The 26379-nt window shown below is 51.4% G+C and overlaps 3 protein-coding genes across 4 annotated transcripts; 2 read left to right on the top strand and 1 right to left on the bottom strand.

The window, feature by feature from the left end:
* Positions 1–125: 125 nt before the first annotated feature.
* CTNS (cystinosin, lysosomal cystine transporter) lies at positions 126–18464 on the top strand. Of its 2 annotated transcripts, none has more exons than XM_032320375.1 (12): positions 126–470; positions 3451–3530; positions 7531–7609; positions 8933–9017; positions 12035–12138; positions 12260–12391; positions 13152–13251; positions 13344–13463; positions 14531–14623; positions 16604–16721; positions 17029–17143; positions 17484–18464. In XM_032320375.1, exons 2-12 carry the CDS (start codon positions 3470–3472, stop codon positions 17563–17565), a joined length of 1089 nt encoding a protein of 362 aa, XP_032176266.1. In that variant the 5' UTR covers positions 126–470; positions 3451–3469; the 3' UTR covers positions 17566–18464. The 2 variants fall into 2 exon arrangements, with proteins under 2 accessions (XP_032176266.1, XP_032176264.1); XM_032320373.1 differs by having other exon boundaries at positions 131–470; positions 14531–14701.
* A 756-nt stretch (positions 18465–19220) lies between these two features.
* TAX1BP3 (Tax1 binding protein 3) lies at positions 19221–24147 on the bottom strand. The gene is made up of 4 exons (XM_032320391.1): positions 23951–24147; positions 20860–20979; positions 20460–20537; positions 19221–20142 (listed from the first exon to the last, which is right to left on the bottom strand). The coding sequence occupies exons 1-4, from the start codon at positions 23987–23989 to the stop codon at positions 20005–20007; spliced, it is 375 nt and encodes a 124-aa protein (XP_032176282.1). The 5' UTR covers positions 23990–24147; the 3' UTR covers positions 19221–20004.
* A 92-nt stretch (positions 24148–24239) lies between these two features.
* EMC6 (ER membrane protein complex subunit 6) lies at positions 24240–25112 on the top strand. The gene is made up of 2 exons (XM_032320392.1): positions 24240–24380; positions 24552–25112. The coding sequence occupies exon 2, from the start codon at positions 24588–24590 to the stop codon at positions 24918–24920; it is 333 nt and encodes a 110-aa protein (XP_032176283.1). The 5' UTR covers positions 24240–24380; positions 24552–24587; the 3' UTR covers positions 24921–25112.
* The last annotated feature ends 1267 nt before the right edge of the window (positions 25113–26379 follow it).

Below are 26379 nucleotides of genomic sequence, written 5' to 3'. Positions count from 1 at the left end.
TCCCATTGGTCGAAGAAGGCGCAGCCCCGCCTACCCTCGCGGGGAGACCCGGCCATAGGCGGAGAGGCGGCGGAAGGCAGGATCTAGAGGGCCCAGTTCCCCAGGACAGCCGTTCTAGAACAGTGGCCTCGCTTGCCGGCCTCGCTCATCGCAGTGGCGCAGGGTTCTCCGACAGGCACTCCGGGCTCCGAGAGCCTCTGTGTCCCCAAAAGTGGTTTAAGCTACCCACTCACCCGAGCCCCCATCCCTGCCAAGGCGCCTAGGCCCCTCTGCTGAGCCCCAATCCTGCCCAGTTGTCGAGCTAAGACTAAACTACAGTTCCCAGAGTGCATCGCCGAGAATCAGGTGGCTGGAGTCAGGTGACTTCTGCCCCGCCCTCACCCAAAGTCAGACTGCCGGGGGTAGCGGGTACAGTCCGAAACGGATCCAGCGTCCGGTGTGGTCGGTTCCCTGATCCTAGAGGATCTCAGGTGAGAGTCGGCGCGGCCCCAACAGCCTCCCTCCATTTACGCGGCCGAACCCCAGAGGGTTAAAGACTGGCACTGCAAGTCGGTTGAGGATCTTGCGGCGTGTCTAATCCCCCTCCAGCCGCGCAAATTCCCCCTCCAGCCGCGCCAGGGTTCCATCACCCACCAGGAATCCCGGCCTCGAGACACCATACAGCCTCCAGATTGAAAGGCCCGCGTGGTGGTGAGCGGAGGCAAGGGACACGGGGCTGCCCTGGTGGTGTGGGTGGCTCTACCCTAGTGCAAGTCCGAAGCCCCCTACCGCCTTTGGGTTAGTTGCGACCTGAATATGGGTCGCAGAGTTTGCGATTACTTTGGAGGGAGAAGATGCTGGAAAGCCCATTCCACGAACCCGCGCTGGTGTGCTGAGCGGCGGTCTGCGTTCTGGGGAACTGGGTAGAATGAGACTCCGCCCTGCATTCAGGGGCTTTCAGGCTTGGGAAAGGGAGGACAACTGCCTGGGCCCTAACCTTTTCAAAGAATTGAGAAAAATAATTACCTGTGCTTTATGAGAGCTTGCTAGGTGCCCGAGGCAACGGTAATGATCATTTTACAACATTGCTTCTCAACTTTTTTTTTCTAATGAACTCCTTCCCACCATCGTGAAATTTTAATAACATTGATTTAATCCGTTTATGTACTGTCCCCCTTTAGAGAACCACAAGCCATGTTTTGCATTTCATTTCACTTAAGTCCCATGATGTAGTCTCACTGCCCTTGTTTTCACAGTAGGAAATTGAAGATTGAGAAGGTTAAGTAGCACCCCTAATTAACATTTGGGGAGCCCAGATTCAAACCTATGCAGTCTGTCTGCAGGGCACACATTCTTGCCACTTTCTGTGTTTCACAAGAGAAGGAGACTCAAGGACTTGCAGGTTGTAAAATAGTTGACATGATTAAGTCAGATACTTGACAGCAGCTGGAAACCCCTGACCCCACGTTGCTCCTGGGACTTGTGGTTTGAGAATGGGAGACTTCTTAAAATGGTATCTGAGTAAAGCCTGGAAGATAGAACTTACACAGGAAGAGGGCCATGCTGACAGAGCCCATGGTCATGAAATTCTCCCATTTCTACCTTGGAGCATTCACAAGACATAGTTTTAGTGTATACATATCACTCTGACCTTTTTCTGACATTTTAATCAACTTACCTCTCAATGTCTATCTGTCCTGGTGTCTTTCCTCCAAGGTATCTCAGCCCCTGGGGCTGGGGGCCTTTTCCTAACCAAATATTGAAGCTTCCCAGTCCACATTCCACTCCTGCAGGATGAGAGAGGAGCTGGTTAGGCTTGATTCATACCTGATTTCCGGAGGAAAACCCAGACTTTACCCTGGGGGACATTCTGAATCCTGAACTTATGGGACAGGGACACAGGGAGGTGTGAGGAGCAGAGAGTGGCAAAAGTGAATGGCAGACCTGTGGTCATTCCACAGACACAGGAGAGCAATTCCCTGCAGGTCAGGGTACAGAAAGTGGGTGGTAAGATGTGGTCCATATACACTATGGAGTCTTGTGCCTCCATCAGAAAGGATGAATACCCAACTTTTGTAGCAACATGGATGGGACTGGAAGAGATTATGCTGAGTGAAATAAGTCAAGCAGAGAGAGTCAATTATCATATGGTTTCACTTATTTGGGGAGCATAACAAATAGCATGGAGGACAAGGGGAGATGGAGAGGAGAAGGGAGTTGAAGGAAATTGGAAGGGGAGGTGAATCATGAGAGACTATGGACTCTGAAAAACAATCTGAGGGGTTTGAAGGGGCTGGGGGTGGGAGGTTGGGAGAACCAGGTGGTGGGTATTGGAGAGGGCATGGATTGCATGGAGCACTGGGTGTGGTGCAAAAACAATGAATACTGTTACGCTGAAAAGAAATAAAAAGAAAGAAAGAGAGAGAAAGAAAGAAAGAAAAAGAGGGTGGTAGAGAACATAGAGATACAGCATCAAAGGCAAGGACTCCAGAGGAGGCCAGAGACAGAGGAGGTCTGTGCCAGCAGGTGTGAAAGCTCCTGAGATAAAGACCTAACAGATCAAAGGGAGCTGCTCAGACAAGACAGACCCCTGGAGGAGACAGGGACAGGCAGAGATCAGGCAGGCTGGAGCCCTTGGGAAGACGTCTTTGAAGGGAGGGGTGTATCAAGAGGTACCTTGAGGCCTTTTGGGAAAACTGAAACTAGAGAGGTGTTTCCACACAGCCCTCTCCTAGCTGTGCCCGCGGGAATCCCCAGAGGCTGTCAGGTGAGAGGGTCTAGGCTCTACATGCTAAGGCAGCAGGTACAGACAACTTAGAGACATCCATGCTGACTTGCCCCATCTTGACCTGTGGTTCATCTGCTGTACACTGGGCTATAGGTGTTACGTAGTGCATCTCCCTCACTTAACCAATGAGTTTCCCCTGGGTTCCTATCATGTGTGACCCCTGCCAGTACTGGCGAGGTGACATTTGTTAAACGAAAAAGTCTTAACCTGGTATCCTTGGGTAGCATTTGTCCCGGGACAAGGAATGCAATTCCTTTCCTTAGGGTTCGTAGGTTCACCAAGTCAAATATCTGACCACAGTTTGGATAACTTTTTGAAAACAAACAAACATTAAAAAAAAAAAAAAAAACAGGCAATGAAACTGCATTCTTTCTTTTTGTTAACTAGTTACAAGAAGCAGGTGAAGAGGGAAAAAATCAGTAGTTGTCTATTTCCTCAGAGTGGTACCTTACACAACACACTTAGCCTTTCTGAGCCCATGCCTCCATATATCAAAGAAAGCTGTGTTCCACACCCCTGTTCCCCCCAGTCACCTCTGAGCTGGGGATGCAAAGCGCATGATGAGGTCACAAGCGTGAGGTGAATGTCCTTTATGTGCCTTGATTCCAGCTGGCATATTGTCCATTTGTTGCTGAGTTGCTCCAAATTCAACCTGAACTCTTGCTGTTTGTTTTTCTTCCTAGTTCTTTGAAATTGAGGAACATGATAAGGAGTTGGCTGATTATTTTTATCCTTCTTCCCCTGAAGCTCATAGAGAAGTGTGGTGAGTTTAGAAATGGGTCATCAGCTTCGTAAAGAGGGAGATGGTGCAACAGAGTAAGTCGCCAGACCTGTTCATAGCCAAGGGTTTAGGATTGTCTGGCCTGCATGTGTCTGCGGCTCCTTGGCCAAATGACACTGGGTGGTGGAACAGATGCAGGTATGGGGTTCAGGACTTTCAGAAGGATCCAGATGATTCTGCAAATAATTGGCCTTTTTCCATGAGGTCCCTGTTACCATTCCCGTACCACCAAAGTCAAACTGAGGTGCTCCAACAACTCTGTACTCCGTGGACCTCACAGAAGGAATTCTAGGTCCTAGGAGATGCTGCAGAAGCAAACGAAGTCACCACCTTGTTGCACCTGGTTCTTCTGTCAGGCTCAGATACATGAGGAGTCTTCCCAGCATCCTCTTGTAAGATGAAAAAACCTTCTCTTAGTGAGAAACCAAGAAACAGGGTGCAGCAGCCCAAGTGCAACAAGGGCCTCACATAACACAGGCTGGTTGTCAAAAAATACCTTGGGGTTTGGGCATCCTTATGAGGTTTGTGAGAGCAGCAGGGCCCTTAGATTAGAGGCCTGTATCATTCTGTCAGTTCTCCCACTGCTGAAAACATTGCTGAAAAACAATGAAAAGGATGGAAAGTATTTACACTCCTAGGATGGCAGGCCAGTTATTTTGATCATCAGCTAGCTATTGTCAAAAATAAAATATATCTCAGAGTGCCTGGAAGCCTCCTTCTCCCTCTCCACTCCCTCTGCTTGGGCCCTCTCTCCCTCTCTATCGAGTGAATAAAATCTTTTTTAAAAAATCAAATATATCTTAAAATCCCTGACTAAAGATTTCAAATGACCCTTGTACACACAATACAAATCCTGCAGAAGCTTCCCGAGAGCCGTGCACAGTGGCGATACCGTAACAGTCATGTGGCCTCTTGATGGCTTTTCCAGATTTGTTAAATAGTCAGCCATGTTACTTTGCAGTCACACCTTGTGGATAAACAATTTCCAAGAAAGGAAAGGTAGTACCATGAAGCCTGGTGTTTCTCAGCATGAATTCCAGAGCCCCACTCCAGACCTGCTGGTTCATATTCTCTGGGCCTGAGGCTCAGGTGTGTGTCACACCTGCACTGTCAGGCTTTACATAAAGCCCAGGAAGGAAGAGCGCATCTGGCCACCACCACCTGAGTTATACAGAGGGGAAACTTCGGCCCAGGAGAGGGTAAAAGTCATCCCCAAAGGTGGGACGTGCACAGGATCCTTGCTCCGTTTTATTTCTTTGCATCCTTCCTGAATGTCATGAAAAAGAATGATGTAAACACCATAAAATGAAGTGACTAGAATTGGGGTTCTAATCTTACTCTGCTTGTTTTCTCTTTGCTCTGAGGGTTGGTCATCAAGGACTGCAGAGGAGTCTCTGACTTGTCTGGGTGGAATCTTGAGGCACTGCCACCTAGTGGCCAGAAGCTCGCCTCAGGCCCAACAGGCCTGGGTTTGAATCCTGCCTCTCCATTTCTGAGCTCTGTGAGCAAGACACTTTCCCTCTGGGGTTTCTGTTTCCTTATATCCAAATTGGGAATGATAATACCCATCTCTCACTGTTACAATAATTAGAGAATGGGTTAGCAGTGTGGCAGAGTGGGTGTGATGGGAAGCACAGTGCGAGGTGCCAATAAGTATTCCTTCAGAAAAAATTTTAAAAATACCCTGCCTCAGGGGAAACTTTGGGTGATTTCATGAAGACTTGTTTGGTAATTCTTATGGTTTTCAGAGCCTGTTGCCCCAGGGCAAACTTTAGAATGCACTTTCCCTGGATACGATGCCTGTTTTCTTAACCGCCTGCCATCTTGAGCTTGAAAATGTCCTGGTGTGTTGACCTGATGAGAACAGTCGCAAGCAATTATTTGGCCTCAGGCCACATAAGAAATGTGTCACAAACTCTATCACACTGTATCTTCACACCGCCATGTGAAGTACGTAGTGCAGTTCCCTCCGCCTTATAGGTGAAGAAAGAGGCCCACATAGAGGTTATAAACAAGGAAGGAAGGAAGCAGGGGAGTGACAAAGGCGGATAGACTGTGTGACTTCAGAGCCCAGTCTCTCAGCTGCTGAGTGCCGCTGTCTCCAGGGACTCTCAGTGAGGGGAAAGCAAAGAGTCCATGATCTGGTTCTCAGAAGCTCACAGCCTCTTCTTGTAAAATGCTAAGAATATGGAAGAGCAAAGGCCACGCAGATCTCTAGCGTGCCATGACCACAGCCCAGTAGAACCTTTGGGCCCGTTATGGGTTACCCCAGAGATGTGGGGGCTGCCTGGCATCACTATCTTTCCTGGGCACTGTCTTGTCAGTGGTTTTGCTTATCTGATGTCGTCCTCAACTCTAGGTAGAAAATAACTGAACAGGGACCTTAAGTCCTACCACCTCCCAGCTGTGCAAGCCCAGAAGAAAGCCTCAACATTACTATCAAGAGTGTGAAAAAGAAGGGACAGACTTGCCAAAGCTGCCTCCAGGCCCTGAGGCTACACATGAGGGAGGGGTTGTCCCACTCAGCTCTGAGAGGCTTGGCCTCTGCCAGGACCAGCATGGGAACATACCCACTCAGTAGGGCCCAGCCAGGCAGATGTGAGGAGAGTGCCGAGACTAGAGACCTCAGACTGTGGGATTCTCCCTGTTGGAGACTTGCAAGTGCACATGACAGAGCCTGCGTCTGTCCACATTCGTGGTGCAGGGTTGTCGTGGGGAAGGGGGCCCTCCAAGGCCCCAGGTAGCAGAGCCAGGCCCAGAAGTACAAAGTTCCAGGCTGGCCGATTCCTTGGCAGGAGATGAGGTTACCGTTCTTAGAAATGTTCAGGCAGAGGAAGAGCAACTTCCAGGTAGGAATAATGAAAAAGGGGGATCAGACAGTGGAGGTTTTATCCGGAACTTTTAAGTTCCCTTCCAACCTGAACACCTAAAACTTCTGATATCAGTTCTTGATCTCCTGTCTGGAGGGAACCAGGAGGAGAGAAACCTGGGCCCTGCCTACAGCTGTTCCCCCTACAAGGAGTATCTTAATCAAGTTGAGCTCCTTTCCCATGGGCTCCCTTCCTGCCCAGTCTAGCTTCATGACCACTCCTTATTCCTTGTGTAACCCTGAAGGCCCTTAGGTAAGGGAGGTGAGGTGGACAGGTGACTGGGGCTTTGAGTACACCTGGGAGTAAGGTGGGGTGGGAGTGTGGGCTGCCCAAAGAACACAGGAAGAGGTCAGGGAGAGGCTAAATCACTCGGGCTCTATGGCCAATTTGCTCTAGGGTATTTGGCCTCCTAAACCTGCTTTCTCCGTCACTCCCAAGTCCTGTTTGTCTACCTTATCCTGCATTAACAGTGCCAAATTAGTGCCAAAAAGAAATCACTGATAGTGAGACCGTGGTAGTCACCATTTCCCCCCCACTCCCCAGTATAGTCAGCCTCAGGAAGGGGATCAGTGAATGGCTTAGGCTAAGTTAGTACGGAGTCCAAAGGGGTTCTTTGGAAACAAGGTAGCTGGGCCCTGTGTATCTCTGAGAGTACAGAAAAGGGCTGGACCAGTTCTAAAGGGCCATTTTAGCTCCATGAACAGAGGAAATCCCAGTGCTTTCCCATCTGAAGAGGGGGTTCAAGTCTACATTTTTCAGTCCCAGATTGATGCTTGAATTCCTGTGTGACAATTTTTGGGCTCCAGTATTCTAAAACTCTGGGTCACTCAGCCTCAGAGCTTCTCAGTGTGGGGAAGAAGAAGCTACAGTGTTTCCTGCTTGGGCCTATGTCTGCCTCTCTCTGGCAGCAGAAGGAGAAAGAGCATAACGAAGGCTCAGGTTTCCAGGCCCAGCACCCACCCTCTCAGGACCTCCATGTCTTCTCCTAGAAGATGGGGGTTGTCCCGGGTCAGAGCTCATGAGTTCAGATATTGGGGATCCTCATCCCAGTTCTTCCTTGTGAGCCTAAGTTCTCTGACCTAATGATTTGTCATTGGTTTGAGTCCTTCTAGAGTCGACAGTCGACCTCACTGTTCCTCCCACTGTGAAGCTGGAAAATGGAAGCTCAGCCAACATCAGCATCACCCTTCAGTAAGTCCCTGGGCCCAACTCTTGTCATCAGCCAGTTCATTCACCCCATGGCCGGGTCAAGGCTGACCCCTGGCTCTGTTCATATTTTAAGTGTGATACCTTTGCCCCTTCACTTTAAGACAAGCCAGAGAACCCGAGGGCCAGTGGATATTCTGTATGGGATCATCAAGTCCCTTCTGTCCTGAGAAAACTAAAATAAGCTTTTTAAAAAAAAAAAAAAAAGCCAGAGGAAGGTGATAGCATGATAGCAGGTGATCTGCAGACTCGTGTCCTAGAGTCTCTCCACTCCTGGCCAATGAATCCTTGTTTCAGGAACCTTTTCCTTGGCTGAGGTGACTTTGAGTGATCAGCATTTGATGCTTCAGAGTGGTCCCTTCCAAGGCTCTAAGTATTTGCTGAGAGCCCTGAAGGTCAGAGGTCAAGGAGCTGAGCTTGGAAGCTTTTTGGAAGATCGCTTCCAAAAGCAGAAGTGACCTTTTTGGGTGACCCCAAAGTGACCCCATTCATGGCAACACTCCCACTTGGCCTTGTCTGAGAGTCTTACTGGCTAACATCTGCTGGTTCAGTTGTGAGGTATCGACCTAGTCTCCTGCTAGAGAACCTGTCTCCTCCCTGTCCTTCACTGCTACACCCTTCTCTTGCCTCCCAGCCATGAGGATTCCCCGAGATCTAGAATCCTGTCCTTTTCTCTTTACCCTTCTGCCCTTTTTTCCACCTCTCCTGGGAAGTCTGATCTCCAGCCAAAGCTTTGATAGGAACCTGGATTCCGTCCCAGCTCCTGCCTCCCCTCTACATGGACACCTTATAAATCTGAAAAGCCATCCCCTCACCACATCACCCCTCTCCAGAATCCTCAGGTGGCTTTCCGTAGCCTTCCAAATGAACCCCAGGTCTGTACATTCACACTTGAGGACACCACCAGCTACTCCCATCATACATGTCTCCTGGCTTTCTGGGGACACACTGGTCTCTGTTCAGACCCAAGCCCTTGAAAGCCTTCTCTATCAGAACAGATGGCATGGTCCTGTTGGCCTCTGGACACTTCATTTGGCAGTCACAACCCGCTCCCCACCTTCTCATGCTCTCTTCTGGTCCCTGTGGGCCTCTTGTCTCCTGATAGCGATGGAAAGCTCCTAGGAGCAAGGACCCCACCACGACCACTCAGGGCCTAGCACAGAGCACTTAACTAATTGCTTGAGAAGGGACATACCCAAAATCCCTACTTGCTTGAGCAGTGACACGCCCGATGTGAAGTTCAGAGGATTGGTTGAGATCTCACAGTGTCCAACTTCTCAGCAGTAATCAGCCTTTTATCCTCCACAGGCATCCATTAAATGCAACCTTGGTGATCACTTTTCAAATCACATTTCGTTCAAAAAATGTTACTATCCTTGAGCTCCCCGATGAAGTAAGTAATGAATTTTAACTGCTGGGTAACAAAATAGTTTTTAAGTAAGTGCTTTTCAAAATAGGCCACTTTGTTTTTATGCCGTGGGCTGCTCCTGTTCCATAATTCTAAAAATCTCTGATTTGGGCTTTGTTTGTCTTTGAGCATGGGCATTTTATGCCATGTAGTTGGAATGAGGAGGGTGGTAGCAAGAAATTTGAGGCAAAAATGGTTCTGGGAATGTAGAAGAAATTCTTAATAAGATGGCTTTCTAAAACTTGGCTGCTTAGAGGGCATTGGCAGAAGAGCAGTACTATCCCTACCTGAAAATCTATGAGAAATGCAGAATTGTGGGCCCCATCCCAAACCTGCTAATTCAAAACCTGCGTATAAGCAAGATCTCCAGATGATTTAGGCCCACACTGAAGTTCGCAGAGCACTCTTCTGAGATTCTACTGGTTGAAAGTTATTTCCAAAAACTGAGGCCAAATGCTAACGATAACTTTCATAGCCCTTATGTTTTCATCTGTTAATATACACATTGCTCCTACCTTACCAACATTTGAGCCAATTACTAACTGACTAGATTAAAAATATCAGTAGGGAAGGCAGCAATGTAGAGAAAAAACAAGAGTTTAAAAAAAAAATAGACAAGATAGATGCAGGGATAACTACGTAGCTCGTCATGAGGACCTGTGTGGTTGCAGAGATGGGCTACGGGTTGGCTCTGAGGCCCTTAGGATGAAAACACTGAAGTATGTGGTCAAATAAAGGGCGTCAACCCAGAAGGGACTTGTGTGGGAGGGCAGTTCTGTCTCACCCTCTAGTGAACAGCACACCTCATTAGAGCCATTTCTCTCAACTTTCCCCTGCCGTGGGGCACGAAGCCTGCCGTAGGGTAAGAAAAGCCATTGGTTCTCACAGCAGATTGTGGCACCCAGCTGAGGTCTGGTTTAATCCACAGATCAAATTTAGAGTCTGAGGAATGATGCAATCACCTAGTTTAGGGCCAGTAAAAGTCAAACGTAATCTTAAGCAAGGAAAGCCTGGCACAGAGAAGCACACACTGTGTGCTTCCTTGTGCCTAAAGTGCACACACAGCCAAGACCAATCCGTAGTGTTGGTCAGCACAGCAGTTGCCCCTGCGGATCAGGTGAGTCTGGAAAGGAGTAGAAGAGAGCTTCTGGAGTGCTGAAAGTGTCCATTTCTTGACCTGCGTGTTTGATCTTGGTTTGTGGTTGTCACTTTATCAAGCTGTGATGTGTGTACTTTTCTGCACATACGTTATGATTCATTTTTATGTAACTTTAATGGTGGATAACATTGTATGTCAACTATAATTTTTTTTAAAAATTATATAGTGGGAATCAAATCCAGTTATAGAATGATCTGTATGGGCGCCAACCCACTTTCCAGGGGCCAACCTGTACGCCCCCCACCCCCCATCCAGTTCAAGCACTCCTATCTACTCCCTGTGCCTTTGGAAACCACTAGATAGAATTTGGGGGTCAGGCAGTCTAGGAATCTCAGATAAGGTAGTCCACCCAATACAGCGCCAAGTCCTCATTTGTAGACCTAATTGTAACATTAGTCATGTCTACTTGACTGGGTTGTGAGGAGTAAAAGCAAGTATAAAATTTCTAGACTTGTATCTGGCATGTAGAAAGAAAGCACTCAGTAAAAAATAGTGATAAATTTTGCTGTAGACCTAAAACTGTTCTTAAAATAAAGTTTCTTGAGGTGCCTGGGTGGCTCAGTCGGCTAAGTGCCTGACTCTTGATTTCAGCTCAGGTCATGATCGCAAGGTCTTAAGATCAAGCCCTGTGTCAAGCTCCATGCTGAGTGTGGAGCCTGCTTAAGATTCTTTCTCTCCTTCTCCCTCTGCCTCTCCCCACTTGGCACGCACATGCTCTCTCTCGCTGTCTCTAAAAAAATTAATTAAAAATAAAGCTTAGTAATTAAAAAAAAAAAAAGATAGTGATAGTTACTATTTCCTTCTGCCTTGTATCCGTTGATTTCCAGTTGACCGATTTCTTCCCGCCTGGTTCCTAAAGGGACTTAGTGGCCACTTAACAAATACACAAACAACATTACCAAAAAAACTTGTTAAAAATAAGAAAAAGTAGCCAAGAGTAGTACACGGCATGAGGATGTAGCTTGCACGAGACAGGCCACGAATCGGACTCTGGGCTTTGTGGCAGCCACTTAAACCATTTCACTTGTTCTGCCAAAGCCCCCTGGTTTCCAGTACTAAAAACACCTTCCAGGATCCTAATAAAGAAGCCACTGAATTCTAATGGCTGCATCTTCACAGTGCCTGTGGTATGGGTGGAGGTTGGGGCCCAGAGCAATATCCAGGGAACAAAGTTGGGGAGAAGGTTCAGGGAAGGTATATCATTCTGCTCCCTGCCACACTTGAGAGATTTGAGAATGTCAGGGGTTGGTGGTGGTGACTGGGAGATCAGATATTGAAAGCAGGCCTCCAAGTACTGTTTCTCAGAGGAGAGCTTTTGATAAGTATTGGTCAGAAAGGAAGGGAAAATGTTCTCTCTCCCTGAAGGGGGTCTACTGTGTGCACCTCTTCTGTTTTATCACTTGGCAGCTGCACTGGGCATGGGGCAGACATCGTTTGTGGGCATTGAGGAGCCTTCCATTATAAAAGAAGTGGAAGTAATAGCAGTCATAGTATTTATGGACATTCTGCCATTCATAGCAGCCTTGTAAGGTAGACACTTCATCCCCATGTACAGGTGAGCAAACTGAGGTCAGAGCTTGAATAACTTGCCTGAGATCTCATGATTAGGAAGAGAAGAGCTGTCCTACCTTCTCTGGTAGTTGGGGCAGGGGAAGGCCTGAGGGCCCTCTAACACACAGGTATTGGTGGGGGGAACATGCAGGTAATTGGTCCAGTGTTTCTCCCTCTTACTGGTAAGCTCTTAGAAGGCAGGGACTGTGTGTGGTCTGTCTCATCATTCCTAGAGCTGGACATTGAAGTCCTAATAACTGTAGCACCAGATTGAATTCAGTTTTCTTAACAGGTTGTGGTGCCTCCTGGAGTGACAAATACCTCTTTTCAAGTGACATCTCAAAATGTTGGACAAGTTACTGTTTATCTACACGGAAATCATTCCAACCAGACTGGGTAGGCTGACCTTAGCCCAAGTGGGCCTTAAGCAATGAGACGGGAGGCTGACAGTGTTAAGAACAGGGGTGTTTCCTTCAAGCCCAGCCTCAGCTCATCTCAGTCCCCAAACTCTTTCTAGCCCGAGGATCCGCTTCCTGGTCATCCACAGTGACATCATTAGCACCATAAACCAGGTGATTGGCTGGATTTACTTTGTGGCCTGGTCCATCTCCTTCTACCCGCAGGTGATCACCAACTGGAGGCGGAAAAGGTAACCTGCTAAGCTTGATGTGAAGTCACTAGAGGCTAGTAAGGTGGGAGGCATTCCAGAGAGGCTGTAGGCGGCATGGGCTCAGACTTCCTCCTCTGCTCTTCTCTCTTCTTGCCCTTTCTAGAAAGTGTCCAGTGTGAAAGCTCTAAGAGCCTGTGGCAGGACTTGAAGCTCTGGGCATTTGGTCTGTGACCCAGTTCAGCTCCTCTGTATGAAAGCAACAAAATGGGGCTTTTCAGGAAGGGGATAATGGGCAGGGTTGGGGGGAGTCCACCACATCTGCTCTGTTCTTGGTCCACCCAGCCCTGGAGGAATTAGTGTCAAGTCCTGCAGCAGGACCAGGCTGGGTCCTTCAGCCTTGGAGGTGAAGCCACCCCACCCTGACTTTAAAGACACAGTGGGCCTAGAGTTGTGTCTCTGCGCAGGAAGGACCCAAGCGCTCTTGAGTCACCTCTACCAGATGGGCCTCGTAGGGGGCGCTGCTGAGCTGGGAGCCAGGAAAGAAGATGCTTCCTCTCCGGAGGAGGCCTCCAAGACTTTCCCTGTGGGGCCAGGACTTGAAGAGGCAGGAGACGAGGGAGGGAGGAAGGAAACTGCTTCCCAAGAGGGCAAGATTGGGTGGCACTGACTGGGGTATGCAGAGGGACCTGAGGGCGGTGCTGTCCTTGGGAGACCTGGGCCCTCCTCCCCTTGTGCTAGAAGCTCTGTCCGCTCTCTTCCCCCTTTGCCCTGATTTCTCTTCATTGCTCCCATGCCACAGTGTCGTTGGTCTAAGCTTTGACTTCGTGGCCCTGAACCTGACAGGCTTCGTGGCCTACAGCGTGTTCAACATTGGTCTCCTCTGGGTACCCTCCATTAAGGTATGGCACTGCCTGCCCACTGCAGCCCGGCCCAAGCTGGTGGGTAGCCGGGCTGCACCTCACCCCCAAGCTTCTCCCAACCCCTCAACCAGGAGCAGTTTTTCCTCAAATATCCCAATGGAGTGAACCCTGTGGACAGTAATGATGTCTTCTTCAGTCTGCACGCAGTCGCCCTGACCCTGGTTGTAATGGTGCAGTGTTTTCTCTATGAGGTGAGAGATGAATCCGGTGCCCACCCCACCTTGGGCTGCCTAGGCCAACACCCCCCCACCACCTGCTCCCCACTCCTCCCGTTTTACAGAAGATGTAGAAACTCAGTGTCTACTCACTGAGATGGAGATAATAGAGCTGGCCTTGTGCTGTGTACCAGGGACACCCATGAACCTGAGCCCTCAGGACCCCAGGTCTGGGGTGAGGGACAGAGGCGGTCATGACCTATCAGATGGAGAACTGAGCAGGAGGGGAGGACACAGGCGGCTCCTGGAGGCCCTGACAGGGCCAGGGAGGAGCAGGGAAGGAGGGCAGCATGGAAGTGGGGTGGAGTTGTGGTCCATAGTATTTAAGTGATGTTGCCATGGTGATGGGGAAGAGGCCAGGGTGGGGCAGCCCCAGCTGGAGGGCGAAACTGTGAAGGCCAAGGGGCAATGAGAGCCACTATGAGCAAATGGGTATGGCTGGGGCTCGGGGTTCCAGAGAGGGGAGCAGGCTCCTGAGGGGTCTGCTTGCCATGCTGAAGAAACTTTGGCCTCAGCTGTATTGCTGGAGGGCTGTATTGCTGGAAGGTGACTCAGCAGGGAAAGGCACCATTAGGGCAATTTTCAGGGGATCACCAATAGGTACGTTTTGTCTCACTTGCCTGTGGATACACTGCTTCCTTCGGGGAGCTCCTTCTGCACCTGCAAGGTCAGCTAGGGACTGCTTGGCTCTTGCCTTCACGAACTTTCTAGGTTTTCTTACCCTTGGCTGTGAAGCTGGGTGAAGGCCTGATTTGGGGCAAGATAGGGTGAGGGATGGGTTCCAGAAGTGATCAGGCTCCACCTGGATCATGGAATAAGGCACAGGCCTCTCGTGTGTTGCAGGCCACATTCCCAGCTCCTGGTGGCCTCCGAGAGGCACCCAGCTCTGCAGTGTGGGAACAAGAAGAAAATGAGCTCTGGAAAATCTAAAAAGGACTGAAATGGACCCTGAGAGTGACAAGGGTGTGACTGGTACTGGGCTCTCTACGCCCCCACCCCAGCCCCTACCATCTACTCCCTTTGCTTCTCTCTGTCATCCTCAGCAAGGCAACCAGCATGTGTCCTGGCCTACCATCAGCTTCCTGGTGCTCTCATGGGTCTTCGTGCTCATCACCGTGATTTTGGCTGCAGTTGGGGTAATCACATGGCTGCAGTTTCTCTTCTGCTTCTCCTACATCAAGCTCGCAGTGACGCTGGTCAAGTATTTTCCGCAGGTGCTTCCGGGGCCTTCCTTACTTTTCACGTGGCCATTAGTGTGGGAGGCACGACAGGGTGCAGGTTCTGCTCCCATGGAGCAGCTTGTAGCTGGGGTGTGGGGATGTGAATGGAAAGTTGCAGTGGAAGTCCTGAGCCCAGCCAGAGCAGGGCCTAGCAGAAAGCTGGCAGTAAGCACTGCTCCTTTCCCTGGGGCCAGCAGTCACCTGAGGGTCATTAGAGACTTCTCTGAGCCCCTGCACAGCTCTGAGAGTCAGGTTGTTCAGGTCCCTTGTCTCTCCATCCCCATCTTTCCTAAGGACATCAGTTCTCCCCCCCACCACCACCCTTGCCCGCCGTTGCTATAACTGATAACCCTGACAAGCAGCGGCAGGAGACTTGGGAAAGAGCCAGTGAGAGGAGGCAGCCCAGCATCCTATCCAGAGAGGTTTTCCTTAGGGGTCCCATCCAGGATACACCTTAGGGACCCTCAGCATGCTCCCTCAAGTACTGGGTCCTATTCAGATTTGGAGATCTAAGAGTCCAACATGATTTCCCCCTTAGCCCAAAAGGCCCAGGACAGGGGGAGGTGTGAAGTAGCTGCCAGTGGCGGGCTCCACCCCTGAATCTAGGGCCTCCTGTAACTCACCCCATTACCCATGGAGGAGCCTCCTTCTGAGTTTCCCCAGTACAGAGAACCTTGTATGTCGTGGGTTCAGGAAAGAGAGCATCCATCCACGCCCTCCAGGAGCCAAGGCATGACTCTTGGAGGGCATGGAAACAGATCCAGGCTCTGAAGGATGAGCAGGACTTAATTTTGTGGGCAAGAGAGGAGGGGGATTCTAGGCCAGGGGCAACCTGCACAGCAGCATAGGCAGAGAAGTACGGGAGGCAGCAAGAAGCACTGTTGAAGCTGAAAAGGTAGGGCCAGAAAAAATGTATTCTAAAATATAAAAAAGGTAAGGCCAGGCCTTAGGGGGCTAGGGAAGAAGGCTTCAGAATGGTTGGGGTGGGGGGGGGGAGGTCTTGAGGGAAGTAGGGCCACAGTCCCTGAGTGTGGGAAGGCTTGGGCCTGGTCAACCCAGGAGGCAGGAGCCCCATTTGGAGATGTCTGGAATTGTCTCAAGACTGGAGAGGTGGCCACAAGCATGAAAGAGGGTGGAAGAGGATGAAGAAGGGGACTTAATACGTAGAGAAAACCTGGGAGAAGACCCACTACGGAGGCTGCACCTCTTGTGTGATAGGGAAGTTGCCCCCGTCCAAGAAATCCAGAGGGTTCTGGCATTGGAGGAAGGATGTGGGGCAGTGGCAGTAGAAAGTGGGCGGATGTCCAAGTGGACCTCCCCAACTAGACCTAGGAAGCCTGAGATGCAGTCTCCAGAGCCCAGCCAGAGCTGAGGTGGCAGTCAAGTCCACTCTACAGATGGAAAAAAACTGAGGTTACAACTTCCCAACATAACACTCCCAAGATAACCTCCCTCCAGTGGTGGAGCCGGGATCCCAGACCAGGCAGTTGACCCCCAGCCCATATTCATAAGCACAACATGAAGTCCAGGCTGGGTTTCACCTTCACTGGAAATGAGAAGAAAAATCAGTTGCTAGAAAACCAGGATAGGGTCTCATCCCAGAACAGGGAAGGATAAAGATGGAGAAGCAACATCTCCCCCTCCTTTGCAGTTGTGAGGTGCAGGGGTGAGAGGAGGAGAGCTGTTTGCTATGTGCCAACATGAGACACAGGGACCCGCCCATACTGTTCCGTCTGCTGGCGGACTTGTCAGAGCCCAAAGGTCACTGTGTTCCTTGATGCTGAGGCCTGAGCACTTGAGTGGGAGGAATTAGAGCTGTTCTTGTTTGGAGTGGTGGTCACAAGGTCTAAGAGGCGGCCACCCAGCCCCCTCACTGCCGTCCTCTGTCTGACCCAGGCCTACATGAACTTTTACTACAAAAGCACCGAGGGCTGGAGCATTGGTAACGTGCTTCTGGACTTCACTGGGGGCAGCTTCAGCCTCCTCCAGATGTTCCTGCAGTCCTACAACAATGGTGAGTCAGCCAGCAGACTGCCTTCCCATCTGGTGGGCTGAATGCACAGGGTGGGGCCAGGCTTCCTGGGATATCTCTCCATCCCATCCACCCCCAGCCCTTCAGCCTAGGAATCTGATCCAATCCCAGCACTCAAGGTGAGACTCACCTAAGGGGCTTTACAGTGGGAGGATTTGTGGTTTCCTGGGCAGAAGAGGACACCTTCCTCCCCCCACCCCATGCCATCACCCCGCAGCCCCCACATCCTCCAGCTGCTTTGGGAGCTGCCAACTTAAAACCAAATTCTGTCCCCTGTGGCTGTTAACAGACCAGTGGACACTGATCTTCGGAGACCCAACCAAGTTTGGACTTGGCATCTTCTCCATCTTCTTCGACGTGGTCTTCTTCATTCAGCACTTCTGCTTATACAGAAATAAACCAGGGTATGACCAACTGAACTAGCACCCAGGGACCCCAGCATAAATGGCCCCAGGTCCTGTGCCCACCAGGAAGGTTGGGGCAGAGCCTGGAGCACAGGGCTGGCTCAGTGTGCTGACAGTGTTGCAAGTGCTCTCTTCCTCAAGGCCAAACACCTGACACACAAACCAGCCTGCCCTCAGCCAGAACTGTCCCAGGCCAGGCTGGGAGGAGCCTCCCTCTGAGACAGATGGCTGACTCTGCTTTGAGATGGAAAACCACACCACTGACGGTCCCTCCCAGGCCTTGCCGGCCAGGCGTCTGGCCCTCCTGCATCTTGATGCCACCGTCTCTATTTTCTTTAAGGCTTCAGGCAGCACACACGGGTTCTGACAGCCGTCCCAGGCAGGATTGGGTGCTGAGCTTGGAGCCGAAGGCCTTGACCTAAGTGACCAGTGTTTCTGGGAGCAGCTTGAAGGACTGATCCCGCAGTTGTGAGCCAAGGGTGCTTTGCTGCCACTGGTGTATTCACAGAGACCCAAGCAGCCAGGTGGTGTGGCCAATGGACTCAGAGGTGCTGGTGCTGGTGACAGAGGGACAGGACTTTTGGGATTAGGCCTTGGGGGGGGGGGGTGTCCCTTCTCTGAAGGCCACATGTTCTGAGCATCCACCTTCCTGACATCATTCTACATAATTCAACATGCACAACCACATCACAGGCGGCCCAGGTTAGGGTCTGGTAAAGAAACTGGATTTCGGAGCCTTGAGGTGCCCAACAGATTGGTTCTGAGCTAGGCTTATGCCCAGACCCTCTGGATCTTTACCATACTACCCCCTTTTGGATTTTTTGGAGGGACGTTTTGAAGTGAGTGGCTAAATTTCTTCACCTTCTGCCTACCTCTACTTCCCCAGAGTCAGGGACCCTATGTAAACCCCTTCAATTGCTCCTTATCTTGTGTCTTGAGTATAGGACACGTCTGTGCGTGCACACACATACCAGTCTGTGCCTTAGAGGCCAGTAAGACCTGCCAAATGGTGAGAGTAGTTCCCATGTCGGGGAGGGGCTGGACCCTTCCTTCACTTACCCCAGACACCTACCTGAGACTCACCAATTTTTTGGCTACTCAGGAGCCTCCCTTAAGAATTTGACACCACTTCACACACACCTCATGGGCCCAGCCCTTATTCCAAACCTCCTTCCCTCTTCTCCCAGGCATCTGTCCTTCCTGTGGCAGGAGGGGAGGGTCCCAGGATGTGCCTTGTCACTTCACTCTCAGACTTTCTACTGCAAGATTAACATGAGGTGCCTGTATCCTTAATTAAAACCTGATTTGTTTCCTTTCTGCACACTGAGCATTTACCAGATGTGGGAGGCAGGTGTGTTGGCTTAAGAACCAATCCTTGGGACTTGGGGAGAATTCGGGTAAGGAAACACATGGGTTACACAGTGATGGCGAGCTGGCTGCATGCTGATGGGGCACTTCATCGGAGAAGCCTCTCGGGTAGTGCAAGATGCCTGCTCAGGGCCAGGTAGGTCGTGTGGGTACCACGTCTGTACAGGACATGTTGCTCAAGCTGGGGTTGTGAGCATGGGTTGGATGGGTTACGGCGGGGGCGGGGGGGTGGCATTTGTGCTGGGTTGTGCATGGGTTGGATGGGTGCCGGCGGGGGCGGGGGGGTGGCATTTGTGCTGGGCCAGGCAGAGGCCCTGGTAATCTCCCAACTTACCCACATCTCATCTGATCACAGCCTCTGGAAATGTGCAGCTGCACTCCTGTCTGTGATAACCTGTATGCTCTCAAGAGTCGTTGAGGATAGGTATTTTCTCCCATGAACCCCTTAGTGCCCCAAATGGAGCACAAGCTAGGGGAAGTGAAGAGTTCCCCACCCCACTTCCAGTGCAGCGGCTCCCAGATGTTCCTACAGATGTGGCCCTGGCCACACAGCAACGGGCAGGCCTGGCATCAGCTGGGTTTCATCTCAGAAGTGGTTGGGGGCCAGGCTGGTCAGCCCTACCACCAAAGCTTGGAGTACTGGACTACTTGGAGTAGCTGCCATCCACCCCCAGACGTCCCTACCCCATGCCTCAGCAAAAACCTCTTGTAAATTCCAGCACTGTTTATTTGGGCCCGAGATGTCAGGCAGGGGCAATTCCATACTACCCCATTTCCACAGGAACCAAAGCAACGCTGTTCCCATATGTGATTTAGTAAGCTAAATTCAAAAGTAGAATTGGCATCTCCAAATAGTAAGGTAAAAATGCTTCTGTATCAAAGTTGTGATTAAAAAAATATAAAGTTAAACCCACAGGTATAGAAAGAACTGGCAGTCCTGAGAACTGCCCTGAAATGTCAGCCTTGGACTTCATCTAAATCTTTGAAGCAGGTGAACCCTGGGGAAGCCATGGGGTAAACTGTGAGCCTGCCTGGCTTCCGTTCAGACGAACTTCTGTAGTGTCTCTGGCTGTGTGTCAAGTCCCTGCTGGGGAAAGCAGGAAAAAAACATGGGGTATAGTCATTGCAGAGCTGAGACTTGGGGGCAAGGTCAAGCCCTGGAGCCAGGGCTCAGTGTGGGAAAGGCTGGCCTCACCCAGCATTCCCCAGCCTCCTGCCCATCTGGGCACTGCTAAGGCCAGACAGCCCCAGGGTCTGGGGAGGCCAACAGCCTGATAGTTCTGAGGATGAGAGCTGGTCCCAGAGCCTGGGGCCAGTGGTGGGAGGTGGGGAAGGCAGGCTGGGTCAGGTCCCAGGGACAGGCCTCTGGGACCAGCTCTGGCCCTTCCAAGCCAGGGGCCAGTACTTAGCAGAAGCCAGGACGAGGTGCTGACAGAGCGTGGACATGTGTCACTGTAGGCAGGCAGGCCCAAGTCCGGGACCACGCCGGGCTGCTAGGACAGCATGGACTGCTGCACTGCCTTCTGCAGCGACTGCCGTGTCACCAGCAGGCGCACCACCTCCTCCGAGCGCTTGGTGAGCCGCTTCCGGGCTTGGTCGTGCGTGACCATGGTCATGTCCCAGCCATTCACCTGGCCCAAGGAGAAAAGACAGCCTACCTCAGCTCTCTGCCCTCTGGGATCTGGAAGCAGGATGGGCTTTGGGGTCCTGGCCCACCCAGTCTCCCAAGCTGATGTCTCTGGGCTGGGGGATCCCAAGTGCCACAATGGAGGCACACAGAGGAGAGAGACTGCTCCCTTCTGGGGGCAACTCCAGCATGTGCTCCAAAGTGCTTCAGTGAGCTTCCCAAGTTCCCCAGGAGGCAAAGGTAGCCCCTGACCCCTAGTGCTTCTGGCACCCCAGAGCCTCTGGCCCAAGCCTTGGTTTCCTCCTCTGGAACATGTGTTACCTGCATAATCTTGTCTCCAATCTGCAGCCCAGCAATTTCAGCAGGGCCTCCTTCAGATACTCGTGTGACGTAAATGCCCTGGAAAAAAGCAGCCCCGGTCCAGCCCCAGTCCAGAGAGCAAAGCCCAGCATGGCAGACTCCCAGCCATCCAAATGATTCAGCACCAAGTCTGCCCCCAGCACAGGCTGTGCCAAGACAAGGCTACCCCACCATGCTCTGGCCCCTGCTGCTGTTCCTCCTGGGCTGGGAGGTCCATTTCCCACCCCCATCCCTGCTTATCATTTCTTAAACCTTCTTAGGACCGTTTGAAAGACAGAGCTCTGCTCCTTCCATGAAGGCCCAGGAAGCAGAGACCCACCATCTCAAGCCTTTGTCCCCAGCGGACCCTGGTCCCCCTCACCTTGTCTGTCTTGTCTTCTGAGAACGGATTCTGGGAGGGATCCTGGTCAATTCCACCTCCAATGCTGAAGCCCAGTATTAAGTTCTCACCTTGACGCAGCTTGTGAATTTCAACTCTTTGCTGGCAAAGGAAAAAACAGGGTGGGGGCAGGTGGATATGTGGACAATGAATCTGGTCTATGTCCAGCAGCAGCCTCAGGCTGCTGGCCGAGCTCAGAGTCATGCCAATGGGGTGGAGCCCAAAGCCCTCTACAGAATTCCAGCTGGTCACCACACTGGGAGACTGGGGCGGAGTAAGGTTAAGACTCAGAACTCAGCCACAACAACCGACCTACGTAACCTTCTGTCCTAGCCTCTGTGACCTTCCTGTTAGTCTCAGGCACCAGCTTCAGTCAACCTATACTCTAAGCTCCTGGTCCAAGAGCCAGGAGGCTGTGGCTGCTATAGATGGGGGCCTGTGTCCCAGGGGAGGGACCACACAGGGCAGAAGGGGTCAGGCCCTGAAAAAAAAAAATGCAGGTACTCCTTGTTGAGGCAGCTCATTGCTGAGCCAACCCTGTCAAGGGCAAGACTAAAGATGCTCCAGAAAAGCATAGAAGTTCAAACCTGCACAGAAAGAAGAGGAAGTGCAGTCCTGGCCAAGGGACAAGAGCAGAGGCTTGAAGGTGCTATGGATACATGTCCATGAGATGAGTGTACCCTACAGGACTAGAACTGGGAGGTGAGGTGAGGCTGAGGCCGGATTAGAAAGGCTGTGGAATACACACGCAAGAGGGAGGGGGTTTCTCTGTAAGCCCAGACCCTGCTCTTAACGCATGTAGGAGGCAGAAAAGGGTTCTAGAGCTCTCCCACCATACTCTGCAGCTGTGGTCCCCAAACTGCTAGGCTCCTTTCAAAGCCCTCAGCAGAAGCCCTCCAATCACCAGAGTGTAGGAGCTAGACCAGATCACCCCACCCCAAAAGTTGAGTTTTAACAGGAAGAAAAAAAATACCCGAAGTGACTTGACCTGTACCAACCAGACATTGAAAGGAATGACAAGAGTTTGGACACCTAACTTTGATTCTGGGCCTACTAGGGCTCTCAGGAGTCCCGGGATAAGGTTGGTCATGGTCAGGTTTGATGCTAGAACAATTGACCAGTTGGGCACTCAGGAGGAAATGGATATCTTCCAGCCTTGGGATGTGGAGGACATGGGACATGATTACTTGGAAAGTGAGATCAACAAACTTGAGGACTGCTTGTGGTGGACAGGAGTCAAGGGGAGCACCCAGCCAAGTGGCCTGGCTGAACACAACTCTCAGCTGCGGACACAAGGAGAAGCATTTTGGAGTGCCAGGAGCTACCCAGGCAAGTGTGCAGAAGGCAAATGGACCTATGAAGCCACAGTTCAGAGAAGCCAAAATGCTTTTAACATTCTCAAAATGTGGGTATCACCTTTTATCACATGGGATTAGGCAGGGACTAGGGAGGAGGCCACCCCTACCCCATCCCCAATCCAAAACACCAGAGAGAGAGGCCAGACCCCACCCACCACTTTCAGAAATATTCCTAGTGTTAACAAGAATTGGGAGGGCATGGTCTTAGAGTTCTGAGGAAGGCCAAATGACCTGCCAGGACAGGAGAGAGGGGCAGCAGGAAGTGTGACTCCGGAAGCCCACTAGATTTAGGTCCATTTGCCCAAGTGTGAACTCCTCCAGGACTGCTCCACCTCCTCCAACACACACCTTTGCACACCTTTGCCCCACCCTCAAGATTAGAGGGGAGTACAGGCCCTTAGGCTGGAAGACAAGGCTCTCTCCCAGACTAAGGTGATTATCAGGCAGGTAACTGCCCCTTTCTTGTGCTTCCCCTACACTGCCTTTCCCACGCCCCATCTCCCCCACGCCCACCCACCCCCAATCTAAGAAGCAAACCTGAACCTCTTAGAGGCAGCTACGGATCTTGAAAAGCAAGGTTGGTGCAGTCAGGGTGAAGCGTAGGACAGCTGTCTGCAGGTGCAGAAATATTTCTTACTAGCTAAGGCTAGAGCTGGTTCTCTAAGGTCAGCCTCACAGGACACTTTAATCAGTGGCTTCACACCCTGTCACCGCCTGACTACCCTGCACACCCATCTGAGATACTGCAGTCTGTCCCGTGGCTTCAGGACTGGGACTTCCATCTGACACAGTGCCTACCCAGCAGGCATCTCTTCTCAGAGAGATCTGGGTTCTTCCTGAGGGCTTCCTTTAGGGCTGAACGTGAACAGACCTCTTTCCGGAACTCAGTTTCCCCACCTCTGCCTCGGAGTTTGCCTCCCGGCCCCATTCAGCTTTGGCACTGGTGTCTGAATCTAATGTCCCAGTCTCTTTTTCCCCTTACCTTTTCTAATAGCATTTGGCACCCGAGACAAGCCAGTGGGGAGAGCCAGGGGCCTGAGCTAGCCCCCAAAGGGTCTGGTGGTCTCAGTGCCAGGCGGGGAACCTGGACATTGTCCCAGGGGCTGGGGAGGCAGGGAAAGTTTGGAGCAGGAGCGAGCCAGTTGCGGCGCCTCCACTCTGGGGCGGGCGGCGCGGGGTCCAAGCAAGCAAGGCTGGACAGGAGGGATAAGGGACTGCTAGTCAGGCGCCGGCCACCTCCACCCCACAAATCTCCCTCTGGGCGGCGGCGGCGGCGGTGTCTCCTACAGGGGAGGAAGCATTTCCTCATTCCAGAGGCTTCGACTCACGGATGTCGCGGCTGGCGCCCGCCCCCCGCAGCTACCCAGCTGGGGACTCGGGCCGGGAAGGGGGCGCTCTCCCGATACTCCCACAGTTGGGGACTTTCTCCCCAGTCCTTCCCGCCCCTGCGGGCTGGATGAAGTCCAACGAGGTGGCGGTAGTGCGCGGGATCTCATCGCGATTCAGGGTGTTCGGGGCGCTTGGGTTCCAGCCATTTCTGTTGCCTGGCTGGGGAAGACCGCGGTCCCGCTGGGACAGAGCCGGGACCGGAACCCTGGCCGCAGGTTTGCAACAGCTCTGGGTTCAACGCTTTGTCAACCTGTTTGGGATGTCAGTTTTCCTAACTGGAAAGTGGGGGCAAGCCAAGACCAAGAGAAGCCCGCGAGCGCACTCACCACCACGGCGGTGACCGGCTGGCCCGGGACGTAGGACATCTCGACCCCAATCTGGAGACCAAGCCCAACTCAGTGAAGCCCGCAGCGAAAATCCCAGCAGCCGCGCCCTCCCCGGTTAACAAAGGCACCCCGATTCGGGCCGCCCCTTCATGAATAGTTAACAAAGCCCCAGCCAGTCACGGGTCGGAGCGCTGTTCGGCTTTCGGAAGTCCCAGTGCGTGCGTAGAAAGGCGGGGAGGGGAGGGAGCGTAGAAAGGCGGGGGAGGGGTGGGCACCGGCGGCGTACGCGTCAGGGGGCGAGAGCGAGGCTTTGGCGCATGCGCAGCGTAGATCCTCCCAGCAACCTCCAGCGCAAGATGGCGCTGACCGATTCTCTGCCGCTGGCCGTCTGAAGGAACGCCAAGTGTCTGTATCCGCCGTCGCGTTGCAGGTAACTTGTGAGCCTGGGTGGGCCGGCCCGAGCCCTCAAATCTTCTCTGGGTCTTTTGAAGGTCCGAGATCCAGGAGTCATGTGAGGTCTTGGCAGTCCCGGGGGGAGGGGCGCCGTGAACGTAACTCGCCAGGCTCTGGGGGTTCACTTGTAACTTGGCTTCCTCCGCAGCTCCGCGAAAAAACAGGCTGAGACCCGGCGAATGCGATGGCCGCTGTGGTGGCCAAGCGGGAAGGGCCGCCGTTCATCAGCGAGGCAGCTGTGCGAGGCAACGCCGCCGTCCTGGATTACTGCCGGACCTCAGTGTCAGCGCTGTCGGGGGCCACGGCCGGCATCCTCGGCCTCACCGGCCTCTACGGCTTCATCTTCTACTTGCTTGCCTCCATCCTGCTCTCCCTGCTCTTAATTCTCAAAGCGGGAAGGAGGTGGAACAAATACTTTAAATCACGAAGACCCCTCTTTACAGGAGGTCTCATCGGAGGCCTCTTCACCTACGTCCTGTTCTGGACGTTCCTCTATGGCATGGTGCACGTCTACTGAATGGGGGCAGGGATGACTTTTTAAAAAAAAAAAAAAAAAAAGAACACAGATTGGGAGGACTGTCGCCAGAAATTAACACCGTGTAAACTTAGTTTTTAAGTTGTTGAATTCGCTGCTTGTTCTGTAACGTTGTAATTTATATCTGAAGACGAAGAGCCTGTAATATTCTTCAGATTAAATGAAGCGTGAGACCTCCGTGGAGTATTTTCCTCGCTTAACTCATACCCCATGTCTGGCGTGGGTGCAGAAGGCTGAGTTTTGACTCCTAGAGAGGTTGGGCTGGGTCTTAGCCTTCTGTAATTTCCTCGCATTTACACATAGGACATCCAGAGAGGGCCACTATGGCCCAAGGAAAGAGAAGTTACTGTTAACATCCCAAGAACTAGTAACAGTTAATATTAAGAGTTTCTTATATGCCAAGCATTGTGCCTTGTACCTTTTACTCCCAGTATCTCATTTAATTCTAGCAATATCCTGTGGGGTAGATATAATTATTATCCCTCATTGATGAATCAGAGGCTCAGGTTAACTATACCTCTGCCATAAGAGGCACAGCTAGAAAGAGAGCCAAGTTTGAAATACAGGCCTTTTCATTGCTCTCGCTGTCCTTGCTCAGTGTACGTTTTCAGATCCAAGCTGTCCTCAGTAACCGCTGCTTTCAGCTATGAATTACAGTTCCATTTCATCTAGTTACAGTTAACTGTTATTTCCATTTTAAATACGGTCAAGCTCTTTTCTAGAATATGTCTAATGGAGATTAAATAGAAGACATTTAAGCTAAACTTTGGGCATGTTTAGACTGTAGTGTAATGCTTCTGTCTATATGCTAACCCGTGATCTCTTCTTGTCGGGAGTATCCTAGAATAAAGTACAGACATTTGAGAAATACATACTGTATTACAGTTACAGTAGTAAACTTGTTGCTTGTGGAATTTGTAGTCTAACTGGGAAGACCAGTGTTACCTAATTTCACAAATATTTAAATTATGGTAAGCTGGGAAGACAGAACATCATCCCAAACTGAGCCCAGGTTGGGGAGTGGGGATCAATAAAGTCTTTGAGGGGTGCCTGGGTGGCTCAGTCTGTTAAGTGACTCTTGATTTGGCTCAGGTCATGATCTCAGGGGTCGCTGGATGGACATTCAGGCTAGGAGCTCGACAGGGAGTCTGCTTCTCTCCTCTCCCTGCTCCCCTCCCTTGCACATTGTGCTCATGCTGTCTGTCTCTCTCTCAAAATACATAAATCTTTAAAAAAAAGTCTTCTTTGAGGAAATTATATTTGAGACCTCAAAGTTGAATAATAAGTATGAAAAAGGGGCTACTTTCAAAAGAAAGTACACATGTGAGGACCACTGGGCAGGAAGGAGTTTGGCCTGTATCTGGAGAGTTAAGAGGCTAGGACCAGGACTTGGACCAGATCATGGAAGGCTACAGTGGAGATTTTGGCCTTGATCCTTAGA

The sequence above is a fragment of the Mustela erminea genome, chromosome 18 (genome assembly GCF_009829155.1).
Source record: "Mustela erminea isolate mMusErm1 chromosome 18, mMusErm1.Pri, whole genome shotgun sequence".
NCBI lineage: Eukaryota > Metazoa > Chordata > Mammalia > Carnivora > Mustelidae > Mustela > Mustela erminea.
This window is presented reverse-complemented; position numbering and strand designations above follow the sequence as displayed.

Bases quoted from the DNA above. Each gene is read 5' to 3' on its own strand.
- CTNS (XM_032320373.1), top strand. From the start codon at position 3,470: ATGATAAGGAGTTGGCTGATTATTTTTATCCTTCTTCCCCTGAAGCTC. The intron at 12,392-13,151 runs GTAACCTGCTAA...CCCATGCCACAG, and splicing joins ACCAACTGGAGGCGGAAAAG to TGTCGTTGGTCTAAGCTTTG. The intron at 17,144-17,483 runs GTATGACCAACT...ATTTTCTTTAAG, and splicing joins TTATACAGAAATAAACCAGG to GCTTCAGGCAGCACACACGG.
- TAX1BP3 (XM_032320391.1), bottom strand. From the start codon at position 23,989: ATGTCCTACGTCCCGGGCCAGCCGGTCACCGCCGTGGTG. The intron at 20,980-23,950 runs GTGAGTGCGCTC...TTCCTTTGCCAG, and splicing joins AGCCGGTCACCGCCGTGGTG to CAAAGAGTTGAAATTCACAA. The intron at 20,538-20,859 runs GTGAGGGGGACC...GCTTTTTTCCAG, and splicing joins CAGAAGACAAGACAGACAAG to GGCATTTACGTCACACGAGT.
- EMC6 (XM_032320392.1), top strand. From the start codon at position 24,588: ATGGCCGCTGTGGTGGCCAAGCGGGAAGGGCCGCCGTTCATCAGCGAG.